Here is a 25,949-nt window from a genome sequence, read left to right as displayed (position 1 = left end):
ATTATTACCATTTTTAAGAATGGGTTTCACCATGATGGCCAGGCTGGTTTTGAACTCCTGACCTCAGGTGAGCCACCGCCCCCAGCCTAGTTCTAACAGTTTTTTTAAAGTAGAGTCTTTATATTGTACTTTAGATAATTTTACTTCCTTTCCAATTTGGTTGCCTTTAATGTCTTCTTTTTGCCTGATTTCTCTGACTAGAATTTTCAATACTATGTTGAAGAGAAAAGGTGAAAGTGGGCATCCTTGTCTTGTTCCTGATCTTAGAGAAAAAGCTTTCAGGCTTTCATCACTGAGTATTACATTTCCTGTGAGTTTTCATATATGGCCTTTAACATTTTGAGGAAGATCCTTCTATCTTTGTATTCTGAATGTTTTTATTATGAAAAGATGTTGGATTTTTGTTAAATGGATTCCAGGAATAAAGCCCAGTGATCATGGTGTGTCATCCTTTTAATATGCTGTTGAAGTCAGTTTGGTGGTATTTTGTTGAGGACTTTTGCATCAGTGTTTTTTTTTTTTGAGACAGAGTTTCGCTCCTTACCCAGGCTGGAGTGCAATCAATGGCGCGATCTTGGCTCACAGCAACCTCCGCCTCCTGGGTTCAGGCAATTCTCCACCATGCCCAGCTAATTTTTTGTATTTTTAGTAGAGATGGGGTTTCACCATGTTGACCAGGATGGTCTCGATCTCTTGACCTCGTGATCCACCTGCCTCGGCCTCCCAAAGTGCTGGGATTACAGGCGTGAGCCACCACACCCGGCCAGTTTTCATTTTCTTGTAGTGTCTTTGGCTTGGTATTAGGGCAATGCCAGCCTCATAGAATAAGTTAGGAAGTGTTCCTTCCTTTTCTTTTTCTTTTTTTGGAAGTTTGAGGAGGATTGATGTTAATTCTTCTTTAAACGTTTGGTAGAATTCACAAGTGAAGCCATTGAGTTCAGGGTTTTTCTATGTTGGGACCGGTTTTAATGAATGATGCAATCTCTTTATTAGTTATGGTTCTATTCAGATTTTTTATTTCTTCATGACTCAGTCTTGGTAGGTTTTGTGTTTCTAAGAATTTGTCTGTGTCCATTTCATCTAGTTTATATAACTTTAGGTATGCAATTGTCCACAGTACTTTCTTCTTTGTCTTTATGCTATTATTATTATTTTTTATAGAGGCAGGATCTTGCTGTGTCACTAGGCTGGAGTGCAGAGGCACAATTAGAGCTCATTGCAGCCTCAACTTACTGGCTCAAATGATCCTCCCACCTCAGCCTCCCAAGTAGCTGGGCCTATAGGCATGTGCCACCATACCTAGCTAATGTTTTGTTTTTTATTTTCTTTTTTAGTAGAGATGAGGTCTTGCTACATTGCCCAGGCTGGTCTCAGGCTCCTGGCCTTTAGCAATCTTTCTGCCTCAGTCTTGCAAAGAGCTGGGATTACAGGTTTAAGCCACTATACCCAGTCCCATAATATTTTCTTATAATCCTTTTTATTTCTGTAGAATCAGTATGAATGTCCTCACTTTCAATTCTGATTTTAATAATTTGAGTCTTTTTCCCCCTTAGCTAATCTACCTAAAGAGTTGTCAATTTTGTTAATCTTTCTGAAGAAACAATGTCCTTTTGGATTTTCTCTATTGTTTCCTTATTGTCCAGGCTGGAGTGCAATGAGTGTGATCTTGGCTCACTACAACCTCTGCCTCCCGGTTGAAGCGATTCTCCTGCCTCAGCCTCCTGAGTGGCTGGGATTACAGACATGTGCCACCATGTCTGGCTAATTTTGTATTTTTAGTAGAGATGGGTTTTCTCCAGGTTGATCAGGCTGGTCTTGAACTCAGATGATCCACCTGCTCGGCATCCCAAAGTGCTGGGATTACAGGCGTGAGCCACACCCGGCCTGTTTAATGTCTTTTTATTTCAACCTACAGGATTCCTTTTAGCATTTCTTTCAGGGCAAGTCTAGTGGTAACTAACTCCTTCAGCTTTTGTTGAATTTCTCCCTCATTTTTATTTAAAAAAAAATTTTTTTTTTCGAGATGGAGTTTCATTCTTGTTGCCCAGGCTAGAGTGCAATGGTGTGATCTCAGCTCATTGCAACCTCCGCCTCCGAGGTTCAAGCGATTCTCCTGCCTCAGTCTCCTGAGTGGCTGAGATTACAGGTGCATACCACCATGTTTGGCTAATTTTTGTATTTTTAATAGAGACAGGGTTTTATCATGTTGGCCAGACTGGTCATCAACTCCTGACCTCAGGGATCCCAAAGTGCTGCGATTACAGTCATGACCACCATGCCTGGCCCATTTTTATTTTTTAATTAAAAATTTTTTTGAAATGAGGTCTCACTATGTTACCCAGGCTGGCCTTGTACTTTTGGGCTCAAGTGATCCTCCTGTCTCAGCCTCCCAAAGTATTCAGATTATAGGATGAATCACCTCACCTGGCTTCTCCCTCATTTTTATTTATTTTATTTTCATTTTTGTTTTTTTTGGGATGGAGTCTCACTCTGTCACCCAGACTTAAGTGCAGTGGTGCGATCTTAGCTCACTGCAACCTCCACCTCCTGAATTCAAGAGATTCTATTACCTCAGCCTCCCCAGCAGCTGGGATTACAGGTGCATGCCTCCACACCTGGCTAATTTATGCATTTTTTAGCAGAGACAGGGTCTCACCACGTTAGCCAAGCTGATCTCAAACTCCTGGCCCCAAATGATCCAACTGCCTCTGCCTCCCAAAAGTGCTAGTACTATAGGCATGAGCTACCATGCTCTGTCACCAGGCTGGAGTGCAGTGGCACAATCTCAGCTCACTGCAACCCCTGCCTCCCGGGTTCACGTGATTCTTCCACCTCAGCCTCCTGAGTAGCTGGGACCACAGGTGTGTGCCACCATGCCTGGCTAATTTTTGTATTTTTAGTAGAGACAGGGTTTCACCATGTTGGCCAGGAGGATGGTCTTGACCTCTTGACCTCATGATCCGCCCACCTTGGCCTCCCAAAGTCTCCCTCGGTTTTAAGTGACAGTCTTGCTGGAAGTAGAATTCTTGATTGACAATTGTTTAGTCTTCAGCACTTTTTTTTTTTTTTTTGAGACAGAGTGTCACTCTGTCGCCCAGGCTGGAGTGCACTGGTGTGATCTTGGATCACTGCAGCCTCTGCCTCCCAGGTTCAAGTGATTCAGCCTCCTGAGAAGCTGGGATTACAGGTATGTGCCATCACACCCAGATAAGTTTTATATTTTCAGTAGAGATGGGGTTTTGCCATGTCGGTCAGGTTGGTCTTGAACTCTTGACCTCAGGTGATCCACTCATCTCAGCCTCTTAAAGTGCTGGGATTACAGGCGTAAGCCACCATTCCCAGCATTCTTCAGCAGTTTCCATTTACAAACCCACTGCCATCTGGGCTTCAAGGTTTCTGATGAGAAATATGCTGATGATCTTTTTGAGGATCCCTTGTATATGCCAACTCACTTCTCTCTTTTTTTTTTTTTTCAATAAATTCTCTTTTAGAAAAACTTTAATTTAAATTTTTTAGAGACAGGGTCTTGCTATGTTGCCTAGAACACACATAAAATTCTAGGCTCAAGCGATCCTCCCGCCTCAGCCTCTTGAGGAGCTGGGACTACAGACATATGCCACCATGCCTGGTTTGTCTTTGATTTTTGACAGTTAAATTGTAATATCCTTTGGTGTGGGTTTTTTTAGTTTATCCTACTGGAGTTTGTTGAGTTTCTTGAATGTTTATATTCAAGTCTTTCATCAAATTTGGGGAGTTTTGGCCATAATTTTTTCAAATAATCTCTTTCCCTTTCTCTTTGCTTCTAGAATTCTTACAATGCATATTTTGGTCTGTTTGATGATCACGATGTCTCCCAGGCCCCTTAGGCTCTGTTAACTTTTTTTTCCTTTCTGTTCATCAGACTCAATAATTTCAATGGTCTTATCTTCAATTTGCTAATACTTTCCTCTGACTGCTTTTGAATCCCTCTAGTGAATTTTTCATTTAAGTTACTGTACTTTTTAGCTCCAGAGTTTTTGCTCCTTTTTATGTTTCCTCCTTATTGATATTTCCATTTTGTTAATAAATCATTTCCTTGACTTTGTTTTCTTTTAGCGCTTCGAGCAACTTTAAGGCTATTGTTTTATTATTATTATTATTTACTTAGTTTTTGAGTCAGGGTCTTGCTCTGTCACCCAGGCTGGAGTGCAGTGGTGTGTTCTCGGCTCACTGCAACCTCTGCCTCCTGGTGTCAAGCCTCAGCCACCCAAATAGCTGGGATTACAGATGTCTGCCATCATGCCTGGCTAATTTTTGTATTTTTAGCAGAGACAGGGGTTTCACCATGTTGGCCAGGCTGGTCTTGAACTCCTGGCCTCATGTGATCTGCCTGCCTTGGCCTTCTAAAGTTCTGGGATTACAGGCATAAGCCATTGCACCCAGCTGAGACAATTGTTTTGGAGTCTTTGTCAAGTAAGTCTGCTGTCTAGTCTTCCCAGGGACAGTTTCTGTTGGTTAATATTTTCCGTTTGAATGGGCCATGTTTTTCTTTTTCTTGGTATGTTTCGTGATTGTTTCTCGTTGAAAAATGGTATTTGATTCTTACAATGTAGTAACTCTGTAGATCAGGTTCTCCTTCTTTCCCAGGGCTTGCTTTATTTTCATTATTGCTATTGGGTGTTTCTGTGCTGGGGATCAGCCTAAGGCACGGAGTTAATGTATCAGGTATTTTATGAGCCTGCATATTTCTCTGGGCATTTAGGCAGTGTGGTGACTGTCTAAATAGCCCTTATTTATGGTTGCTTTTGAATGTCCTTGTCCTTACATGTATGGTTCCCAGAAGGAGAAAAAGGGAAAGATGAAGGGGTGGGTGAGAAGTGCTTACTCGTTAAATCTCCTGGAAGTCACTTTAGTAGGAGGTGGGAAGGGGTTGCAACAATGGTGGTGGGAGTTGCAATAGTGGCTGCCTGCCTCTATCTGTACCACCAATATCAGAAGTAACGATCATGGTCAGAACTCAGATCCTTGATATTTGGATTTATTTATTTATTTATTTTTGAGACAGAGTTTTGCTCTTGCTGTCCAGGCTGGAGTGCAATGGCATTCTCTCAGCTCACTGCAACCCCTGCCTCCCGGGTTCAAGTGATTCTCCTGCCTCAGCCTCCCACGTAGCTGGGATTACAGACACCTGCCACCACACCCAGCTAATTTTTTGTATTTTAGTAGAGACAGGGTTTTACCAGGTTAGCCAGGCTGGTCTCGAGCTCCTCACTTCAGATGATCAACCCACCTCAGCCTCCCAAAGTGCTGGGGTTACAGGATTGAGCCACTGCACCCAGCCTATTTATTACCTCCAGGCTCGAATGATTCTCCTGCCTCAGCCTCCTGAGTAGCTAGGACTACAGGCATGTGCCACCACACCCAGCTAACTTTTTTTTTTTTTCAGACAGAGTTTCACTCTTGTCGCCCAAGCTGGAGTGAGATGGTGTGATTTTGGCTCACTGGAACCTCCACCTCCTGGGTTCAAGTGATTCTCCTGCCTCAGCCTCCCAAGTAGCTGGTATTACAGGCATGTCCCACCACACCTGGCTAATTTTGTATTTTTTAATAGAGAGGGGGTTTCTTCATATTGGTCAGGCTGGTCTCGAAATCCCTATCTCAGGTGATCCGCCTGCCTTCGCCTCCCAAACTGCTGGGATTACAGGCATGAGCCACTGCCCCTAGCCTGTATTTTTTTTTTTGTAGAGACAGGGTCACTATGTGCCCAGATTGGTCTCCCACTCCTGGACTCAAGTGATCCTCTGGCCTTGCCCTCCCAAAGTTCTGAAATTACAAGCGTAAGACACCATGCTCAGCTGGTATTTGGTGGACAGTGTCTTTCTTGCCCACCCTGGCTCCTGCAAGCTGTGTACAAGCTGCTTCTGGAAAGCATGCGTGGCTCTGTGCCTTGAGCCTGGGAGTGGCAAATGGGTAGTTGCTACTGTGCTAAAAGCAGAGGTTGCCTGATACTAACTACAATTTACTGTCCAAGCCATATCCTGGAAGCTTCTAGCCCTCTAGAGACTCCAGAGTTTCAAAACAGTTACACCAGGGCTGGCGTGGTGGCTCACGCCTGTAACCCCAGCACTTTGGGAGGCCGAGGCAGGAGGATCGTTTGAGGTCAGGAGTTTGAGACAACATTGTGAGACCCCATCTCTATTAAAACTGTAAAAATCAGCCAGGTTTACAGGTGGCGGGTGCCTGTAATCCCAGCTACTCAGGAGGCTGAGGCACGAGAATCGCTTGAACCCAGGAGGTGGGGGTTGCAGTGAGCCAAGATCATGCCACTACACTCCAGCCTGGGAGATTCTGTCTGAAAGGAAAAAAAAAAAAAAAAAAAAACAAGAAAACATACAAAAAAAAGTTACAACAGATAAATTGTGGTCTAGGTGGGGAGAGAGACACTTCCTACTCTGCCATTTTCCCTAATTTCACTCTGAGCCTTGTGTTGTAAAAGAATCGAACAGACCATGAGGACGCCTGGTGCATGGCTCTGAGGGTGTACACCCTGATACTTACATGTGCACACAAATATAGGCTGTCATCACAGGCCAGCTTGTTAGACTGTGGCTGTGCCAAACTGGGGGTGATAGGAAGGGGTACAATTATCTGGATGTGGATGTTTGGGTGTCAGTGTGTGTTCATGTGAGGTGATATGTGTTGCTCTGTGCCTGTGCCCCCATAAATGTACTTGTTTGTACCCATGATTATCCCTATTCTGTGAACCTTGGATTATGTTCATCTGTGGGTACACCTACAACTATGATCTGGAGGAAGTGCACAGTGCACATACATCTTGAGGGTACCTCTGAGTGTGTCTGTGCATGTCCTTCTTTATATGTACCTTGTGTGTGACCTCTGAGCACACACCTCTGTGTATATTTTGTGTATGTATGTGCATGTACCTCTGTGTACCTCTAAGCATGTTCCTGCGTGTATACCTCTGAGTGTCCCACTGAGCACATGCCTTTGAATGTGTAACTGCATGTGTAACTCTGAACATGTTCCTCTGATCATGGACCTCTAAGCATGTGCCTTTTATCGTGTACCTCTGTATGTGCCTTTGAGAGTGAGCTGGAGTGAGCCATTTAGGGGTGTGCACGGCAAACCGAAGCTCACTGACTCTCCCCCACTTCCAGGACTCCTACCTGCTTGACTATTTCCTCTTTCTGAACCGCTACTTTGAGGCGGGGGCCCCGGTGTACTTTGTTACCACCTCGGGCTACAACTTCTCCAGCGAGGCTGGCATGAATGCCATCTGCTCCAGTGCTGGCTGCAACAACTTCTCCCTCACCCAGAAGATCCAGTATGCCACTGAGTTCCCTGAGCAGTGAGTGCCTGGCCCACCCCGACCCCAGCCTGCTCCCTGCTCGAGTCCCCCAGTCCTCTCCACTCCCCTCTTCCTGCCTATTCTACTCCTGTCCTGCTGCCCTGCTGCCATATGCCTGGGGACGGCTGCGTGGGTGTTGGCCACAGGAAGGACCCACCACCCTGCCCAGCTGGCCTTGTCATCCTTCCTCCCACCTGTCCCTCAGGTCTTACCTGGCCATCCCCGCCTCCTCCTGGGTGGATGACTTCATTGACTGGCTGACGCCGTCCTCCTGCTGCCGCCTTTATATAGCTGGCCCCAATAAGGACAAGTTCTGCCCCTCGACCGTCAGTAAGTGTGGGGCCAGAGGGGCTCACTGCCTACCACAGCTCGGGCAAACTGAGGCAACAGAAAGGAGAGGGCTGGCGAGGCTCCCTCAACCCCTTCCACCTGTCCTGCGAGGTCCGTCCGGGGCATGGGTGCAAGTGTGGCCTCAGGGATAGGCACTCTACGAGGAGCACCTGTGTGTGGGTGTCTGTGCTGGCCCACGGCCATCATGCACATATGCTGCTGTGTGCTGTGCCCCCTTTTTCAGAGCACATGGCACTCCATGGTGGCAAGGCAGTGGAGAGTCAGGAGTGGAGAGCTGAGGTTGGCACATGGCCCTGCCCCACCCTAAGCAGTGGCATTTGTAGGTGGAGAGGCCATTGTGGGGCCTGTTTTTCTGCCCAAACTTCCTTCCCCTCTTTGCCTGTAAGTGCCCACAGTTGCTATAGCCAAGAGGAGAACTTCTCCCACAAATGACAAATGCTTATCCACCTAGAAGTGACTCTTTGAGGCTGGCGTGCCCAGGACCTTTGATGGGACTAGGGGAAGGAGGGGCACAGAGTAGGGGCTGCCAGCCCTGGGTGCCACTGCCCAGACTGCTGCTTTCTCTGCAGACTCCCTGAACTGCTTAAAGAACTGCATGAGCATCACGATGGGCTCTGTGAGGCCCTCAGTGGAGCAGTTCCATAAGTATCTTCCCTGGTTCCTGAACGACCAGCCCAACATCAAATGTCCCAAAGGGTAAGCTTGGGAGGGCCTTCTGCTGGGGCAGACAGATGTGTGGGACCCAAGATGGGGGTGAATATAGAGAGGCAGGAGGAGGCTATCGGGGCCTCTCGACGGTTGCTGTGGGCTGGGCAGGTGAAAGGAGCTTTGTCCCTGGCTAAGCTTTTGCCCTGACTTTCTCACAGTGGCCTGGGAGCATACAGCACCTCTGTGAACTTAACTTCAGATGGCCAGGTTTTAGGTAAGCATGGCCTTTCCTGGAGGGGAGGACATAAATCGGTGGCTCTGGAGGGTCCCTGAGGACCCCAGGGAACAGCTCCTCACATATTCTCTCCCTCCTTTGTCAGGGGCTTCCAACTGCCCTAGCCTGTCAGCAGGGGTCTTGTTTCCCAACTCCACATCCTCAGACTCCACTCCTCCTCTCACTCCCAAGTCCATGGTCAGCGTTAAATATGTGGAATTCATTCAGCAGTTGATACCATACTTGGGAGTCCTCCACACCCTGGCTAAGCACCCATCTTACCAGCACAAATTACACCCTAAGGGCAGCTGGCTAAATGAATTAGGGTGCTTGGCACGGCACAGTCCTAGTAGCCATTAAAAGTAACAACAGGCAGCCGGGCACAGTGGCTCACACCTGTAATCCCAGCACTTTGGGAGGAGGAGGTGGGCATGTCACCTGAGGTTGGGAGTTCAGGACCAGCATGACCAATATGGAGAAACCCCATCTCTACTAAAAATACAAAAAAAAAAAAAAATTAGCTGGGCGTGGTGGCACATGCCTGTAATCCCAGCTACTCAGGAGGCTGAGGTGGGAGAATTGCTTGAACCTGGGAGGCAGAGGTTGCAGTCAGCCCAGATTGCACCATTGTACTCCAGCCTGGGAAACTCCAGCTCAAAAACAAAAACAAAAAACAAGTAACAAAAGGCTGGGTGCAGTGGCTCATGCCTGTAATCCTCGCACCCCAGGAGTTTGAGACCAGCCGAGGCTTGTCTTTCTTTTTTTGAGATGGAGTCACTCTGTCGGCCAGGCTGGAGTACAGTGGTGCAATCTCAGCTCACTGCAACCTCTGCCTCCCAGGTTGAAGCGATTCTCCTGCCTCAGCCTCCTGAGTAGCTGGGACTACAGGAGCATGCCACCAGGTGTGGGTAATTTTTGTATTTTCAGTAAAGATGGGAGTTTCACCATGTTGGCCAGGCTGGTCTCGAACTCCTGACCTCAGGTGATCCACCCACTTGGCCTTCCAAAATGCTGGTATTACAGGTGTGAGGCACTGCGCCTAACCTCCTCTACAAAGTAAAAATTTAAAAAAATTTAAAAAGGTGTGGTGCCATGTATCTGTAGTCCCAGCTATTCAGGAGGCTGGGTGGGAGGAATGGTTGAGTTTGGGAGGTTGGGGCTACAGTGAGCCGTGATCACAGCACTGCACTCCAGCCTGGGCAGCAAAGTGAGACCCTCTCTCAAAAATAAGAAAAAAAGAAAAAAGTAACAAGGGAGCTGCAGTTGGACTGATAGGAAAAGGACCCACAACATGTTGGCATGTTCATACAGCAGATAGCAGAATGAGACGGCCACCTGTGTAAAGGAGCTGGCCACAGCTCTGTGCAGATATGTTCGGTGTAGGGGCCCTAAGGGAGCTTGTGCTGGAGATGGATGTGGGGGTCGGTAGTGGGTGGGGGAGCCTTTGAAGGATTCTCTCACTTTGTACTGAAATAATGTGTAGTTTGAACTGCTAGGTGAAAGCTGCCTGAAGTTCCCTCACCCCACCCTTCCAGCTATGAAGTTCTTATCTTCCCAGAAGGGCAACTTACCCTGCCCAGCCCTGGTCCCTGAGCATCACAGGCTCTGTGAGGCCAGTGTGGTGGGGCTGGTGTGGACAGATGGGAGTGGGTATGTCAGTCAGGGAAAGAGGCGCAGGCCTCGGAAGGAGCAGAGAGGAGAGCCAAGGCCCCATATCTTAGGGCAAGCCTGCACCACCTCCAACCTTAGTCTCCTTGTGTGTGCCCTAGGTTAGTCTAGAGCGGCACTTCCCACAAGTGAGGTTTCTCCAGCCAGCAGCATCAGCATAACCTGGAAATTGTTAGAAATGCAAGTTCCAGCCAGGTCCTGCAGCTCATGCCGATAATCCCAGCACGTTAGGAGGCCAAGACGGGAGGATCACTTGAGCCCAGGAGTCTAGTCTAAGACCAGTCTGGGCAAAAAAGCCAGATCTTGTCTCTCTCAAGAAAGAAAGAAAGAAAGAAAGAGAGAGAGAGAGAGAAAGAAAGGAGGGAGGGAGGGAGGGAGGGAGGGAAGGAAGGAAGGGAAAGAAAGAAAAGGAAAGAAGAAAGAAAGAAAGGAAAAAAGAAAAAAAGAAATGCAAATTCTCAGGCCTCACCCAAGACTTTAGACCCAGAATTGCTGGGCTAGGGTGGCCATTTATGTGTGAACCACCCTCCAGGTGGTCAGAGGCCTGGTGGGAAGTTCTCCAGGCACCTCCCCAGCTCTGAGATTCTATGTATGTAAGAACATTTTTCTTCTTTTTTCTCCACACCTACATAGCACTATTGTTTCTTTTTCAGATACACATGCTCACTGTACACAATTAAGAAATAATAGGTTTTTTGGGGGCCAGGCACGGTGGCTCACACCTGTAATCCTAGCATTTTGGGAGGCCAAGGAAGGCAAATCACTTGAGGTCAGGAGTTCAAGACCAGCCTGGCCAATATGGTGAAACCCGTCTCTAATAAAAATACAAAAATTAGCTGCGCATGGTGGCACATGCCTGTAATCCCAGCTACTTGGGAGGCTGAGGCAGGACAATCATTTGAACCCGGAAGCAGAAGTTGCAGTGAGCCTAGATGCTACAACTGCACTCCATCTGTGCCAACAGAATGAGACTCTGTCTCAAAAACAAAAACAAAAACCCCTTTAGTGTATAATGGTCTTAATAACCTTCATTTATTTTTTTGAGATGAGATCTTGCTCTGTTGCCCAGGCTGGAGTGCAAAACCAAGATCTCAGCTCACTGCAGCCTCCAACTCCTGGGTTCAAGTGATTCTCCCACCTCAGCCTCTCAAGTACCTGGGATTACAGGGGTGCACCACCACACCTAGCTAATTTTTGCATTTGTAGTAGAGACAGGATTTCACCATGTTGGGCAGGCTGATCTTGAACTGCTGACCTCAGGTGATCTGCCCACATTAGCCTCCCAGAGTGCTGGGATTACAGGCATGAGCCACTGTACCCAGCCAATAACCTTAATTTCTTTTTTTTCTTCTTTTTTTTTAAATTTTTTATTGCATTTTAGGTTTTGGGGTAAATGTGCAGAACATGCAAGACAGTTGCATAGGTACACACATGGCAGTGTGTTTTTCTTCCTTTCTCCCCTTCACCCACATTTGGCATTTCTCCCCAGGCTATCCCTCCCCAGCTCCCCCCACTGGCCCTCCCCTTTTCCCCCCCAATAGACCCCAGTGTTTACTACTCCCCTCCCTGTGTCCATGTGTTCTCATTTTTCATCACCAGCCTATGAGTGAGAATATGCGGTATTTCATTTTCTGTTCTTGTGTCAGTTTGCTGAGAATGATGTTCTCCAGATTCATCCATGTCCCTACAAACGACACGAACTCATCATTTCTGATTGCTGCATAATATTCCACGGTGTATATGTGCCGCATTTTCCCAATCCAGTCTATCATCGATGGGCATTTGGGTTGGTTCCAGGTCTTTGCTATTGTAAACAGTTCTGCAATGAACATTCGTGTGCATGTGTCCTTATAGTAGAATGATTTATAGTCCCTTGGATATATACCCAGTAATGGGATTGCTGGGTCAAATGGAATTTCTATTTCTAAGGCCTTGAGGAATCGCCACACTGTCTTCCAACCTTAATTTCTTAAAAGTTATTAAGAAATAACCTTTATCTGGCAGGAGCCCTAAGCCACAGCTCTAATAATCCAACAACTGTTCTCATTTTTCCTGCCTTCCTTTTTAGTCCTTTCCTATAGGAATATGCAAATTTTAAGTTACTTTAAAAAATCCAGTGCATATCTTGAAACCACACAGAGAAGAATCTGGTTCACTAGGGAGGTCTCTGTAGGCTTCATCCATCAAAGGTCAGGCCTGGGTCTCCTACAGCAGTGGGGCCAGCTGTGGAGTTCGCAGGGCTGGTGCAAAACAAAAATGTGAGCCTCTTGGACAAAATTTACTAAGAATTTCAAATGGTGGTGGCAGAACCCTGTACCCAGGTTGATCACACGCCTGTGCTACTGCGTCTGGGGTGTTGTGAGGGTGTCCTGGAAAGGGCTCTGACCTTTGCCCTTCCATCTTCCATGTGCCGTGGCTGCCCAGCCTCCAGGTTCATGGCCTATCACAAGCCCCTGAAAAACTCACAGGATTACACAGAAGCTCTGCGGGCAGCTCGGGAGCTGGCAACCAACATCACTGCTGACCTGCAGAAGGTGCCTGGGACAGACCCGGCTTTTGAGGTCTTCCCCTACACGTGAGGACCGGAGGGGCTGGGCTGGAGGAAGGTGGGGGATGCCTGCTGGAGACTGGAGGTTACGGTGGAGGGCTTGCAAGGAATTACATGGGATGAGGACCAGTTTTCGGTCAGGAGGCTCTGGCTGCGGCCTTAGGCCCATTTCTCCTGCTGGTTTGTACCCCACTATATGCCTGCCTGACCCTCAGCATTCTCCTCTGAAGTGGGGTGTCCTGTCCACCTTGAGGGCCCAGAGGCCTGAACTTGGGACCATGCTCTGCGCTCTGGCAGGATCACCAACGTGTTTTATGAGCAGTACCTGACCATCCTCCCTGAGGGGCTCTTCATGCTCAGCCTCTGCCTTGTGCCCACCTTTGCCGTCTGCTGCCTCCTGCTGGGCCTGGACCTGCGCTCCGGCCTCCTCAACCTGCTCTCCATCATCATGATCCTCGTGGACACCGTCGGCTTCATGGCCCTGTGGGGCATCAGCTACAACGCTGTGTCCCTCATCAACCTAGTCTCGGTAACCCAGTACACACAGGCAGTAGGGGGCCCCTGGAGGGGTGATTGGGGATCCAGCATCATAGAATACTCCTGTTTTTTTTTTTTTTTTTAACAGAGTCTCACTCTGCGGCCAGGCTGGAGTGCAGTGGTGTGATCTCAGCTCACTGCAACCTCTGTCTCCTTGGTTCAAGCGACTCTCCGGCCTCAGCCTCCTGAGTAGCTGGGACTACAGGCACGCACCACCATGCCCAGCTAACTTTTTTTTTTTTGAGAGGGAGTTTCACTCTTGTTACCCAGGCTGGAGTGCAATGGTGCAATCTCGGCTCACCGCAACCTCTGCCTCCTGGGTTCAGGCAATTCTCCTGCCTCAGCCTCCTGAGTAGCTGGGATTACAGGCATGCGCCACCATGCCCAGCTAATTTTTTGTATTTTTAGTAGAGATGGGGTTTCACCATATTGACATTGACCAGGATGGTCTTGATCTCTTGACCTCCTGATCTGCCCAGGAGGGATCCGGAGGCCTCCCAAAGTACTAGGATAACAGGCATGAGTCACTGTGTCTGGCCTTTTTTTTTTTTTTTTTTTTTTAGAGACAAGGTCTTGCTCTGTTGCCCAGGCTGGAGTGCGGTGGCATGATCACAGCTAACTGTAGCTTCGAAATTCTGGGCTCAAGCGATCCTCCCACCTTAGTCTCCCAAGTAGCTGGGATTACAGGCACATGCCACTGTATCTAGCTAATATTTTTATTTTTGTTGTAGAGACAGGGATCTCACTTTGTTGCCCAAGCTGGCCTCAAACTTCTGGACTCAAGTGACCCTCTCACTTCGGCCTCCCAAAGAGTTGGGATTATAGGCATGAGCCACTGCATCCGGCCAAATACTCTCAGTTCTGTCTAGAGTCTAGATGCCTGCCCCGCTGGTCCTGGTGGAGGCCTCATCTCCCTAGTTCCTCCCCACCTCTGCCTTTCTTGGCTGATGCCCCCTTTCTATCCATAGGCGGTGGGCATGTCTGTGGAGTTTGTGTCCCACATTACCCGCTCCTTTGCCATCAGCACCAAGCCTACCCGGTTGGAAAGGGCCAAAGAGGCCACCATCTCTATGGGCAGTGCGGTGAGTAGGGAGGATTGGACCACCCTGTGCCTACTTGACACCCTGTGCCCTGCCTGGTGCCCTGTGCCCTGCCTGACACCTGTCTCTGACCCTCCAGGTGTTTGCAGGTGTGGCCATGACCAACCTGCCTGGCATCCTTGTCCTGGGCCTCGCCAAGGCCCAGCTCATTCAGATCTTCTTCTTCCGCCTCAACCTCCTGATCACCCTGCTGGGTCTGCTGCATGGCTTAGTCTTCCTGCCAGTCATCCTCAGCTACCTGGGTGAGTGCCCATGACTGTTCCTACCAGGCTGTCATGATTATGTTGACGACAACAGCAACAGTGCATGCTCACCATGAAAGCTCAGGAAGTGCACAGAAGCCATAGGCAGATGGCAGAAGCCAGGACCGTGAGCATGTGGCACTTCTAGTCTTGGAAGCTACTGTTGTTCATTGAATGTGCTGTGAACATCTTTTTTTGTCAGCAGATGTATGTCTCAAACAATGTTTCCGTGGCCCTGTAGACTGTGGATCTCCACCGCACTCCTGTTGGACTTTTAAGCATGTCCTTCAGAAAGAAATATATTTCACACTGAGAGGCGACACGCACGAGGACACATAGACATGCCTGCCTAAAACAAATGCTTCACTAAATAATATTAATACTTGCAATTATACATGTGAAACATTCTGATATTGCTGGTTGCATTCTAGTAGTTTATTATTAATTTTTTTTGGAGACAGAGTCTTGCTGTGACACCCAGGCTGGAGTGCAGTAGCATGATCACAGCTCACTGCAGCCTTGACTTCCCAAGCTCAAATGATCCTCCTGCCTCAGCTTCCCGAGTAGCTGGGACTACAGCACCATGCCCAGCTAATTTTTAATTTTTTGTAGAGATGGGGTCTCCCTATGTTGCCCAGGCTTGTCCAAACTCCTGAGCTCAAGTGATCTGCCTTGGCCTTCCATAGTGCTAGGATTACAGGTGTGAGCCACTGCACTTGGGTTTTATTTTATTATAAGTTTATTATTTTAATTTTTTGAGACAGAGTCTCACTCTGTCACCCAAGTTGAAGTGCAGTGGTGTGATCTCAGCTCCCTGCAACCTCCACCTCTCAGGTTCAAGTGATTCTCTGGTTTCAGCCTCCTGAGTAGCTGGGATTACAGACGCCCATCACCACACTGAGCTAATTTTTTTTTTTTTTTTTTTTTTTTGTAGTTTTAGTAGAGACAGGGTTTCACCATGTTGGCCAGACTGGTCTCGAACTCCTGACCAGGTGATTCTCACCGCCAAGGGCTCCCAAAGTGCTGGGATTATAGGCATGAGCCACTGTGCCTGACCCCATCATTATTATTATCTTTTGAGACAGAGTCTCACTCTGTTGCCCAGGTTGGAATGCAGTGGTGTGATCTCAGCTCACTGCAGCCTTTGCCTCCCAGGTTCAAGCGATTCTCCTGTCTCAGCCTCCCGAGTAGCTGGGGTTATAGGTGCATGCCACCATGCCCAGTTTATTTTTGTATTTTTATTAGAGATGGGGTTTCACCATGTTGGTCAGGCTAGTCTTGAACTCCTGACCTCAAGTAATCTGCCCACCTTGGCCTCTCAAAGTGCAGGGATTACAGGTGTGGGCCACTGCACTGGCCTCATTAATTTTTTTGAATGCTGGCCAGGAGCAGTGGCTCATGCCTGTAATCCTAGCATTTTGGGAGGCCGAGGGGTATGGATCACCTGAGGTCAGGAGTTCGAGAAAAGCCTGGCCAACGTGGTGAAACCTTGTCTCTACCTAAAATACAAAAATTAGCCGGGCATGATGGCGGGCACCTGTAGTCCCAGCTACTTGGGAGGCTGTGGCAGGGGAATCACTTGAACCTGGGAGATGGAGGTTGCAGTGAGCCAAGATCATGCCACTGTGCTCCAGCCTGGGCAACAGGGCGAGATTCCGTCTGAAAAAACAATTTTTTAAGCTGATGTTAATCTACTAATTGATTTCATGACTCATTAATGGGTGGCAACTCTTAGTTTGAAAACACCATCCTATCATATGGTTTCAGCTCGATTTACTGAACCAGCTCCCAACTGTTGGACATTAGGTCATTTCTGACTTTCTGCTACCACTGCCATGCTGCAGTGAGGGACCCTATGGGTGAATATTTGATCTCATCCTCCAATATTTCCTTAGAGAAGGGCTGTGAACATCAATTTTAATGCCAATTGTGAGTACCCTCCAGAAAGTTGTACCATTTAAACTTGTACCTGAAGCTTGTGTGTGTGTCCATTTTCCTGTGTCCTCATTGTTGAACTTGGTCATTAAAAACTGCCCCTCACAGAGATTTAATTTGAGCCTCCCAAGATGAGGGTGTTTCTGACTCTCAGGGTGGGCAAACTGGGAGGAGTTCAATTTTACCCTCCACCAAATGGTAATAATAGTATATTACTAGGGCCAGGTACGGTGGCTCGCACCTCTAATCCCAACACTTTGGGAGGCCAAGGCAGGTGGATCACCTGAGGTCAGGGGTTCAACACCAGCCTGACCAACATGGAGAAACCTCATCTCCATTAAAAATACAGAATAAGCTGGGCATGGTAATGCACACCTGTAATCCCAGCTGCTCAGGAGGCTGAGGCAGGAGAATCACTTGAACCTGGAAGGTGGAGGTTGTGGTGAGCTGAGATCGTGCCATTGCACTCCAGCCTGGGCAACAAGATCAAAACTCTGTCTCAAAACCAAAAATTAGCAGAGGACATTTATAGAAGGGTGTGTTTGTGCATTGACATATGTGTCTGTAATTCTCTTATTACCCACCTCTCTAACTGTGGTCCTCTGTCTCTGTCTCTGTAGGGCCTGACATCAACCCAGGTCTGGCACTGGAGCAGAAGCGGGCTGAGGAGAAAGCAGCAGGCATAGCGGCCTCCTGCCAAGGTCACCCCTCCCAAGTCTCTGCAACTGACAACATCTATGTCAACCATAGCTTTGAAGATTCTATCAAGGGTGCTGGAGCTGTCAGCAACGACTTGCCCAACAATGGGCGGCAGTTCTGATACAGCCAGAGCCCCTGTCCAGGCTCTGTGGTCCTGAACTGAGGGGTGATGAGGGTCTTCCTTGTGACTGCCCCTTGACATGTCCCTTCCTCAAAGCCTAGGGGAGGCATTTCCCATGAGGCTGCCTGTCACTGGAGGATGGCCTGTCCTTGAGGCATCCAGGCAGCACCACTGATGGCTCCTCTGCTCCCATAACAGGTCCCCAGTTTCCAAGTCACCTAGGTCTTGGGCAGCGCCTCCTCCTTCTGGGCCTGGGTCTGCGAGTTGGCAGGAACAGACACACTCCATGTTTGTTTGTCCCATACTCACCCTCTTTCCTAGGGGCCCAGCTCTCCTCCGACTTTTCACTCCTCAGTTCCTCTGTCAAAAGTCTCAATTCTGTGTCAGTAAGTCTTTAAGATGTAGCCGTGTCCCTGAGGACAGAGAGTGACCGCTACCCTGGGTTGTGATACCACAGGAGGCCAGGGAGAAGCAAAGGCTCAGGCCAAGAGCTAAGGCTGCAGGAGGACGGCAGGCAGTCACCTGCTCCAAGGCACACCTACGGGTCTGCCATCCACAGCCCTTTCTATCAAGATAAGGGCCCAGGAAGGATGTTCTCATAAGCACCTTGGTCATGGATTAGCCCCTCCTGGAAAATGGTGTTGGTTTTGGTCTCAAGCTCCAACTCTTATTAAGGCTGTTGCTGCCAGTCAAGGCCACCCAGGAGTCTGAAGGCTGGGAGCTCTTGGGGCTGGTCTGGTCCTCCCACCTTCATCTTGGGCCTGGAGCCCAGGCCTTAAACCAGCCCAACCTGAGCTCTTAGCTCTCCAGAAGCATGAACTGCAGTGGAGATGAAGATCCCGGCTCTGTGCTGTGTGCACATGGGTGTTTAATTAATATTTGCTGGTAGAAATGGTATTTTATGTCGCATGTCCTACTCTGGCTGCCTCTCAGTTTAAGGTAATTTTTGTGAATGACGCAAATAATACATGTGTGGGAGAGTGATCTGTGGAGATACTAGTCTGTGTTTTGTTCTCTCTCTCCTCCCTCTTTTCAAGAAAGGAGCCAGGCCATTGTGTGTTCATGCCTTACAAGGGCCTTTGAGGAGTGGGAGTAATTTCCCTTTAAATTGGGAGGGCACAGAGCCTGAGAGTCAGCCAGGAGTAGCATGTGCAGCCCCTCCTTTTCTGGAACAGCGGTGAAGCTGCAGGAGAACCCATGGTGCATTCAGGGAGGGAAGAACCCACTGTGCAAACGACCAGCTCCCCGGAGGGCCCCATGTCAGGGCAGTGGGTGGAAATGTCAAGGAACGTTCCAGATCTCCTCAAGCCTTTCTGCTCCCTGCTGGGTCCAGCCCTTGTTTGGCTGAGGAACTGCTGTTGCGTCCAGGTTCAGAGGGACTGTTGGCATGTAAAGGCAGACGAGTAGAAAGGTGGAAGGGAGCTGGCATTTCTGGAGCCTACTGTCTACTCTCAGGTCATCATAAAAGCCCCATGTGCTAGCATCATTTGCCCACCTTTGGGAGGGTTGCTGGCTGCACATGATGGACAGAGGGTCTGGTGAAGGGACAGTTACTGGGGAATAGAGGCTAAGGAGAAATTGCACAAGTCACCCTGTTAAAAATTCCACAGGTGCAGAATAGACAAATAGATCCGAGGAACAAAAATAGCTCCTGAACAGCAGACGTTTCAAATCAGAGGAAAGGGCAGACCCTCCAGTAAATGGTGTGGGAGTAGTGAGCAAATTATTTGGATCAAAATAAAGTAACATCTCACCTCACACCACACACACAAATAAAAGTACACATAAAGAGCTAAACACAAACATTATCAGAAGGAAGTGCACAAGAGTATGTTACAATCTTGGGGTGGGAAAAGTTTCCTAAGCATAAAGTCCAGGAGCCTTAAAGGTAAACACTAAAGGTATGGCCATATAATAATGGAAGACATCTGTAAACACACAAAAAATTAAAGAAAGTTGAAAGACACATATGAGCTCAGAAAAATAGTTGCAACATATCTAACAGCAAATAATTGAAATCAAGAACACACACAGAGTGTCAATAGCACACCCACAAACATGGTGAACATTCTAAAACCCACTGGACTTTTTGTAGGAAGTGTGGCAAGCACCAGCCCCACAGAGTGAGTGACACAGGACACATTTCCTGTATGCCTAGGGAAAGCCGTGTGATGATAGGAAGCAGAGGGGCTATGGTGGAAAGACTAAGCCAATTTTCCAGAAAAAGGCTAAAACTACAAAGAAGACTGTGCTGAGGCTTGAGTGTGTGGAGCCCCACTGCAGATCTAAGAGAATGCTGGCCAGGCTGTTAAGAGTTACAAGCATTTCCAACCGGGAGGAGATAAGAAGAGGAAGGGCCAAGTGATCCCCTTCCAGCTGTCATCTTTTGTTTTATTATGAAGACAATAAAACCTTGAGTTTATGTTTAAAAAAAGAAAGAATACACAAAGAGAGTCCAGATGCAGTGGCTCATGCCTGTAATCCCAGCACTTCGGGAGGCTGAGGCAGGAGAATTGCTTAAGGCCAGGAGTTCAAGACCAGCCTAGGCAACAGCGAGATGCTGTCTCTACAAAAAGTTTAAAAGTTAGCCAGGCCATCTACTTGGGAGGCTGAGGTGGGAGAACTGGTTGGCTTGAGCCCAAGCAGTAAGCTATGATGGCACCACTGAACTCCAGCCTGAGTGAAAGAGTGAGCTGCTGTCTCTTAAAAAAAAATACATTAGCTGGGCACGGTGGCGCGTGCCTGTAGTCCCAGCTACTCAGGAGGCTGAGGCAGGAGAATTGCCTGAACCCAGGAGGCGGAGGTTGCGGTGAGCCGAGATTGCACCATTGCACTCCAGCCTGGGTAACAAGAGCAAAACTCTGTCTCAAAAAAAAAAATACAAAGAGAGGAAGGAGTGGGGGGGTCTGAGTTATGTGACTAACCCTCCCATTAGAAACAACAGAAATTCTAGCTAAAATACGTTTTAGCCATGTGTATGTGTGTGTCTGTCTCTGTGTGTGTAATGCACACAAGTTTAGAGTGTTTCAACTTTCTTAATAAATTGAGACTTTGATAGTTTGAAATGACCAGAACAATATCCCTCTCTATGTCTAGGATTTATTTTTGTCTGTTGTTTAAATAGATAGGGGGTCTCACTTTGTTGCCCAGGCTGGTCTTGAACACTTGGCCTCAAGGGATGCTCCTACCTCAGCCTCCCAAGTTGCTGGCATTACAGGGTATGAGGCGCCATGCCCAGTCCTATCTGTAGTATTTGTTCAACTGAATAACATTATTATATATATATATATATATACATATATATATATATATCTGTATACACACACACACACAAACTTATACAGTTGAACAAATTTTATACTTAATAGTCAAATATTGAAACCCCTTTCCCTGAGATTGGAAATGAGACGAAGTTGCCCAACTTTACCCAACATTGTATTGGCGGTCTTAGCCATTGTAATAAGGCAAGGAAAAGAAATTAAGGTTATAAAGATTAGAAATAAATAAAATTGACATCACAGATCTCATAAAAGTTTACAAAAAAGACATAGCAAGACCCCATCTCTACCCCCCCAAAAAATCCAGAATAATCTATGTATAAACTATTGAATCAATCGAACAAAAGGTGGTCAAGAAAACTATGAAAAACAACACATTTGTAGTTTAATTTGCATAATATTGAGTGAAATTAACTGTCAAAATAAATGGATGAATAAACCATGAATTGAGGGCTCTACACTACAGAGACATCAATTCTCTTCAAATTAATTTCTAGATTCACTGTAATTTCAATCATAACCCCAGAAAATTTTTTGCAAAAATGGATAAGCTGATTCAAAAATTCATATGGAACCACAAAAGATGGACATTCACCAAGGCAATCTTGAAGAAAAACAAAGAGAATGTACACTACCAGAAATCAAAATAGTATAAATGTACAGAAATAAAGATAGTGGGATTTTGGCACAAGGAAAAACAAACAGAAAAATGGAAAGAATAGGAAGTCCAGAAACAGATGATATCCACAAGGACACATGATTTTTATTTTTTAATTTTTTTTTGAGACGGAGTTTCACCCTTGTTACCCAGGCTGGAGTGCAATGGCGTGACCTCGACTCACTGCAACCTCCGCCTCCTGGGTTCAGGCAATTCTCCTGCCTCAGCCTCCTGAGTAGCTGGGACCACCATGCCCAGCTAATTTTTTGTATTTTCAGTAGAGACAAGGTTTCACCATGTTGACAGGATGGTCTCGATCTCTTGACCTGGTGATTCACCCGCCTCGGCCTCCCAAAGTGCTGGGATTACAGGCTTGAGCCACCGCGACCGGCCAGGACACATGATTTATGATGAAGAAGGCATGTAGAACATTGGGTAAAGGCGGTTTCTCAGTGTATGATGCTGACCTAGTTGGGTATCCATAAAGAAATGAATCATGACTCTTTTTTTTTTTCTTTTTGAGACAGAGTCTCACTCTGTCGCCAGACACCAGGCTGGAGTGCAGTGGCATTATCTCAGCTCACTGCAACCTCTGCCTCCGGGGTTCAAGCAATTCTCCTGCCTCAGCCTCCTGAGTAGCTGGGACTATAGATGCACACCACCACTCCCAGCTAATTTTTATATTTTAATAGAGACGGGGTTTCACTATGTTGGCCAGGATGGTCTTGATCTCTTGCCCTCGTGATCTGCCCACCTTGGCCTCCCATAGTGCTAGGATTACAGATGTGAGCCACGGCAACCGGCCTGACTCTCTTTCTTAAGATACGCAAAAATCAGTTCCTGATAGATTATCTAAATGTGAAGCATAAAACGATAGAGTTCTAGAAGACAACAAAAGAGAGTAACTCCAAGACTGAAATAGGAAGCACTTTTCTTAATCAAGAAACAAAAGCTTTACTTATAGAGAAAAAGATGGATTGTACTGCATTGAAAAGACATCCTTAGGAGAGAGAAAATTCAACCCATAGAGAGGAAAAAATATTTGTATATATCTGAGATACACGCATTTGAAAGAGGGCTTATATTTAGAATGTGTAAAAAAACTCTGCTGGGTACGGTGGCTCACGTCTGTAATCCTAGCACTTTGGGAGGCCGAGGTGGACGCATTGATTGAACTCAGGAGTTTGAGACCAGCCTAGGCAACACAGTGAAACCCTATCTCTACTAAAATACAAAAAACATCAGCCAGGCTTGGCAGTGTGCACCTGAAGTCCCAGCTACTCAGGAGGCTGAGGCAGGAGAATTGCTTGAACCCGGGAGGTGGAGGTTGCAGTGAGCTGAGATCACGCCACTGCACTCCAGCCTGGGTGACAGAGCAAGACTCTGTCTCTAAACAAAACAAAAACAGAACCAAAAAAACAAAGAAAATCCCTCCTACAACTCAATAAGAAAAAGACACCACAAGAAAAGCTAGGCTGGATACTTGAACAAGCATATGGCCAATACAAGTTCCTCAACTTTGTCAATCACGAGAGCAAGGCTGAGTAAAAGCACAGTGCGGGTTCTTCCTCGTCCCTTCCCTCACAATTGGGTCTACAGGCCATGGGGTAAGGTGGGACCAGGCAGCCCATGTGGGGTGTCAGGATCCAGGTGGTGTAGGAGGGTTTCCACATTAGATCTGAGGGAGAAGAGGAGAGCATCCCACACAGAATAGGAGCTACACAGGTCCAGTATGGGGCTGAGATACCAGAAGTGAGCTCTGATGTGCCTTTCTCCATGAGCAGAGTGGCTGGATGTGGGAGAGGGAGGGCAGAGGAAAGGTTCAGAGCCATCTAGAGATGGCAATTCAGAGGAAATGGGAGGGCAGATAATCTCACTCCTTACAGTGAGGCGGAGTTTCTAAGCTGGGTTGTCACTCCTCTGCTGGGCCCCTTTGGGTAATATATTTGACTTATCTGGGCTTTAGTTTCTTTTTTCCTTTTATTTATTTGCTTTTTTGAGTTGAAGTCTCACTCTGTTGCCCAGGCTGGAGTGCATTGGTGCCATCTTGGCTCACTGCAACCTCTGCCTTCCTGGTTCAAGTGATTCTCCTGCCTCACCCTCCCAAGTAGCTGGGACTACAGGTGCCCACCACCACGCCCAGCTAGTTTTTGTATTTTTTTGTAGAGACAAGGTTTTACCATGTTGACCAGGCTGGTCTTGAACTCCTGATCTCAGGTGATCTGCCTGCCTCGGCCTCCCAAAGTGCTAGGATTACAGGCATGAGCCACCAGGCCCAGTGTGCTCTCTGCCAGGATGTAAAGCTCTGGGAACAAGTGAGGAAAAATCATGCACAAAGGCAATAGGTCCCAGTAACATCTCTAACATTACCTAAAAAGGGGGAGGAGGGGGAACCCTCATCTACCTTACCGGCTCTTTCTCTCTCAGTGCCACCATTAACGAGTAAAAGTGTCACAGAGGAGACAGAAATTCTCCCTGAGCCGTCTCCTCCAATGAATAGGAAAAAAGACAAAGACGCTACAGCTATAGGTCCTTGTCTTAAGCAAGCAGCATCAGAGTAGGAACTCTTAGTCTGCCCAGGAATGGACGATCAGCAAGGCAATCAGGTGTATGTTTACACAACGGTAAGAAAAAAGGAATTAGAGGCTCAGGCAGGAAAGCTCTGCCCAAGCCGGCAGCTATTGCCTGGGCCCGGGCAGCGAGCAGCTTCAGAAAAGACTCGGTGCCAGCAAATGCTCCCAGGAAGTCAACCTGCCCAGCTAGGGGCCAAGCCCGGCGCACCAGAGATAGCAGCTAAGTAGGGGCAGGAGGTCGCGGGCAGAAAGGCCCGCCCCGTCGCAGCCCAGGGCAGGAAGAAGGAGCAGGGCAAGCAAGGACTGTCCCTGCAGCCAAACCGGCAAAAGAAAAGGGAAAAAAAGTGGGCGTGGGCGACAGTGGGGGTGGGGTGGGGGTGGGGGAAGCTCAGCAGCAGAAAAAGCTGGAGGTGATGCAGACGACAGGCTCTGCCCAGGCGGGGTGGTGGCGGGAGGAAGCAGCGGAAGCGGCTGCCATCCTGGACAGCACCACTGACTCTGGCTCCGCCGATGTCCCACAGTGAAATTTCTTGTGTTCTTTGTATACAAGCAACATCCCAAATTGTTATTCTCTGCTAAAATTCAAGTTAAGTTTAAAATTCTGATAATGGCCATTGTTACTTCTCTCTTACCCTTAATGTGCCTCTTTTAAAATCCAAGTTAAGTGAAACAGTAACCTCTGAAAGGGGAGAAATGACAGAAGGCCCACAAATCAGTTAAAAAGCAATTAAAAACAAAGCATGTAAAACCACACATTACCCTTTAAAACAGAACTTTAAACCAAATTAAATAGTATATGTTGAATTAAGAAGTAAAAATGTTGTGTCCATTCTCAGAAATTGAAAGAAATTCGTATGTACGTGTAGTAGAAACATACGCATAAAGGACTGTCTTGCCTCACTGACTAAAGATAGTCTTTGCCCTGCTAGTAAGCCACTGTTTTCAGAACTGTTTGCAAGTTAAGGTCCATAATTTTAGCCTGAAAACTCAATTGCAAGATTTAAGCTATTCTGTCTGTGGCTTTAAGCACATGGTTAAGGTATATTATTTAAGTCTCTGCTTCAAGAGATATTTTCAGATTTCCTTTTCAGTTTCATGTTACTAATTTCAGCTTGCCATCCTAATGAATTTACAGTTAGTTGCTAGGTTACGATCCTAATATCAAGATTCCTTTAAGAGTAATTCAAAGCAATACAGCACTTCTCCATACCTAATGCTTTAATACTATTTATTGATAGATCAGGTAAACAAGGAAAAGCTGCAGTCTGGTAGAGACCACATAGTTCAATCACCCAATCTAAGTTTACTAGCAGTCAGAGAGCTGAGATTAAAGCTGTGATGCTGGCCTTAACAACTTGTTCCACTCAGCCCATAAATACAGTAAGTGACGGCTTACTCAGTTTATCTACTACAAAGCCTTGAAACAGCTTTAATGAAGTCTAATCTCCAGCCCACAGCCCACTGCCTGGCCCATTAGCTTATGGCAATGAACAAGCAGAGTTACAAGTGATGACATCACTGCTTGACCAAGACAGGCAGAAGCAGAAAGATTAGAGAGAAAAATAGAAAGAAAGAATAAGTAAGAAAAAAGACTAGAACAGACAGAGATCAACGAGAGATACAGCAAGTGAGACTAATGAAAGAGATAGTGTAAAAAAAGAGAGACAGGAGGCAAAGAAAGAAAGAGAAGCACAGAAAGCAAGGCAGAGAAGATAGAGTAGGAAGTAGAGAAAGAAAGATAAAGAAAGTTAAAGCTATAAGAATGTACCTTTAGTAAGGAAGTTTCTAAAACAAAGAAAGTTAAGGCATGTCTGAGTTTGTCGGTGAAAGCCGTGAAAAATGTTATAGAAAGGAATTTATGCAAATAGGTTGTATGAATTTTGTTTTGAAGGTCTAACCAAGTTTTAAAATCTTAATTACAAAAGGAATTCTGTGTGTAAACATATTGGTTAAAAGTTAAAGAAGTATC

General features: G+C 46.9%; 1 protein-coding gene across 3 annotated transcripts in view; it reads left to right on the top strand.

The window, feature by feature from the left end:
• NPC1L1 (NPC1 like intracellular cholesterol transporter 1) overlaps nt 1-18,455 on the top strand; it is a 31,562-nt gene extending 13,107 nt beyond the window's left edge. For 2 of the 3 annotated variants that reach the window (XM_054237041.2, XM_035253309.3), the window contains 9 exons: nt 7,158-7,348; nt 7,554-7,678; nt 8,269-8,395; nt 8,566-8,621; nt 12,714-12,864; nt 13,135-13,366; nt 14,343-14,456; nt 14,554-14,716; nt 17,272-18,455. In XM_054237041.2, the coding sequence (XP_054093016.1) occupies nt 7,158-7,348; nt 7,554-7,678; nt 8,269-8,395; nt 8,566-8,621; nt 12,714-12,864; nt 13,135-13,366; nt 14,343-14,456; nt 14,554-14,716; nt 17,272-17,471 (1,359 nt within the window). In that variant the 3' untranslated portion in view covers nt 17,472-18,455. Of the gene's footprint in view, nt 1-7,157; nt 7,349-7,553; nt 7,679-8,268; nt 8,396-8,565; nt 8,622-9,389; nt 9,462-12,433; nt 12,440-12,713; nt 12,865-13,134; nt 13,367-14,342; nt 14,457-14,553; nt 14,717-17,271 lie in introns of all 3 variants that reach the window. The other variant, XM_054237042.2, reaches the window with a different exon arrangement.
• The last annotated feature ends 7,494 nt before the right edge of the window (nt 18,456-25,949 follow it).

Source organism: Callithrix jacchus, chromosome 11, assembly GCF_049354715.1.
Source record: "Callithrix jacchus isolate 240 chromosome 11, calJac240_pri, whole genome shotgun sequence".
NCBI classification, from domain to species: domain Eukaryota; kingdom Metazoa; phylum Chordata; class Mammalia; order Primates; family Cebidae; genus Callithrix; species Callithrix jacchus.
Note: the sequence above shows the minus strand (reverse complement) of the source record. Positions and strands in the feature narration are given on the sequence as shown.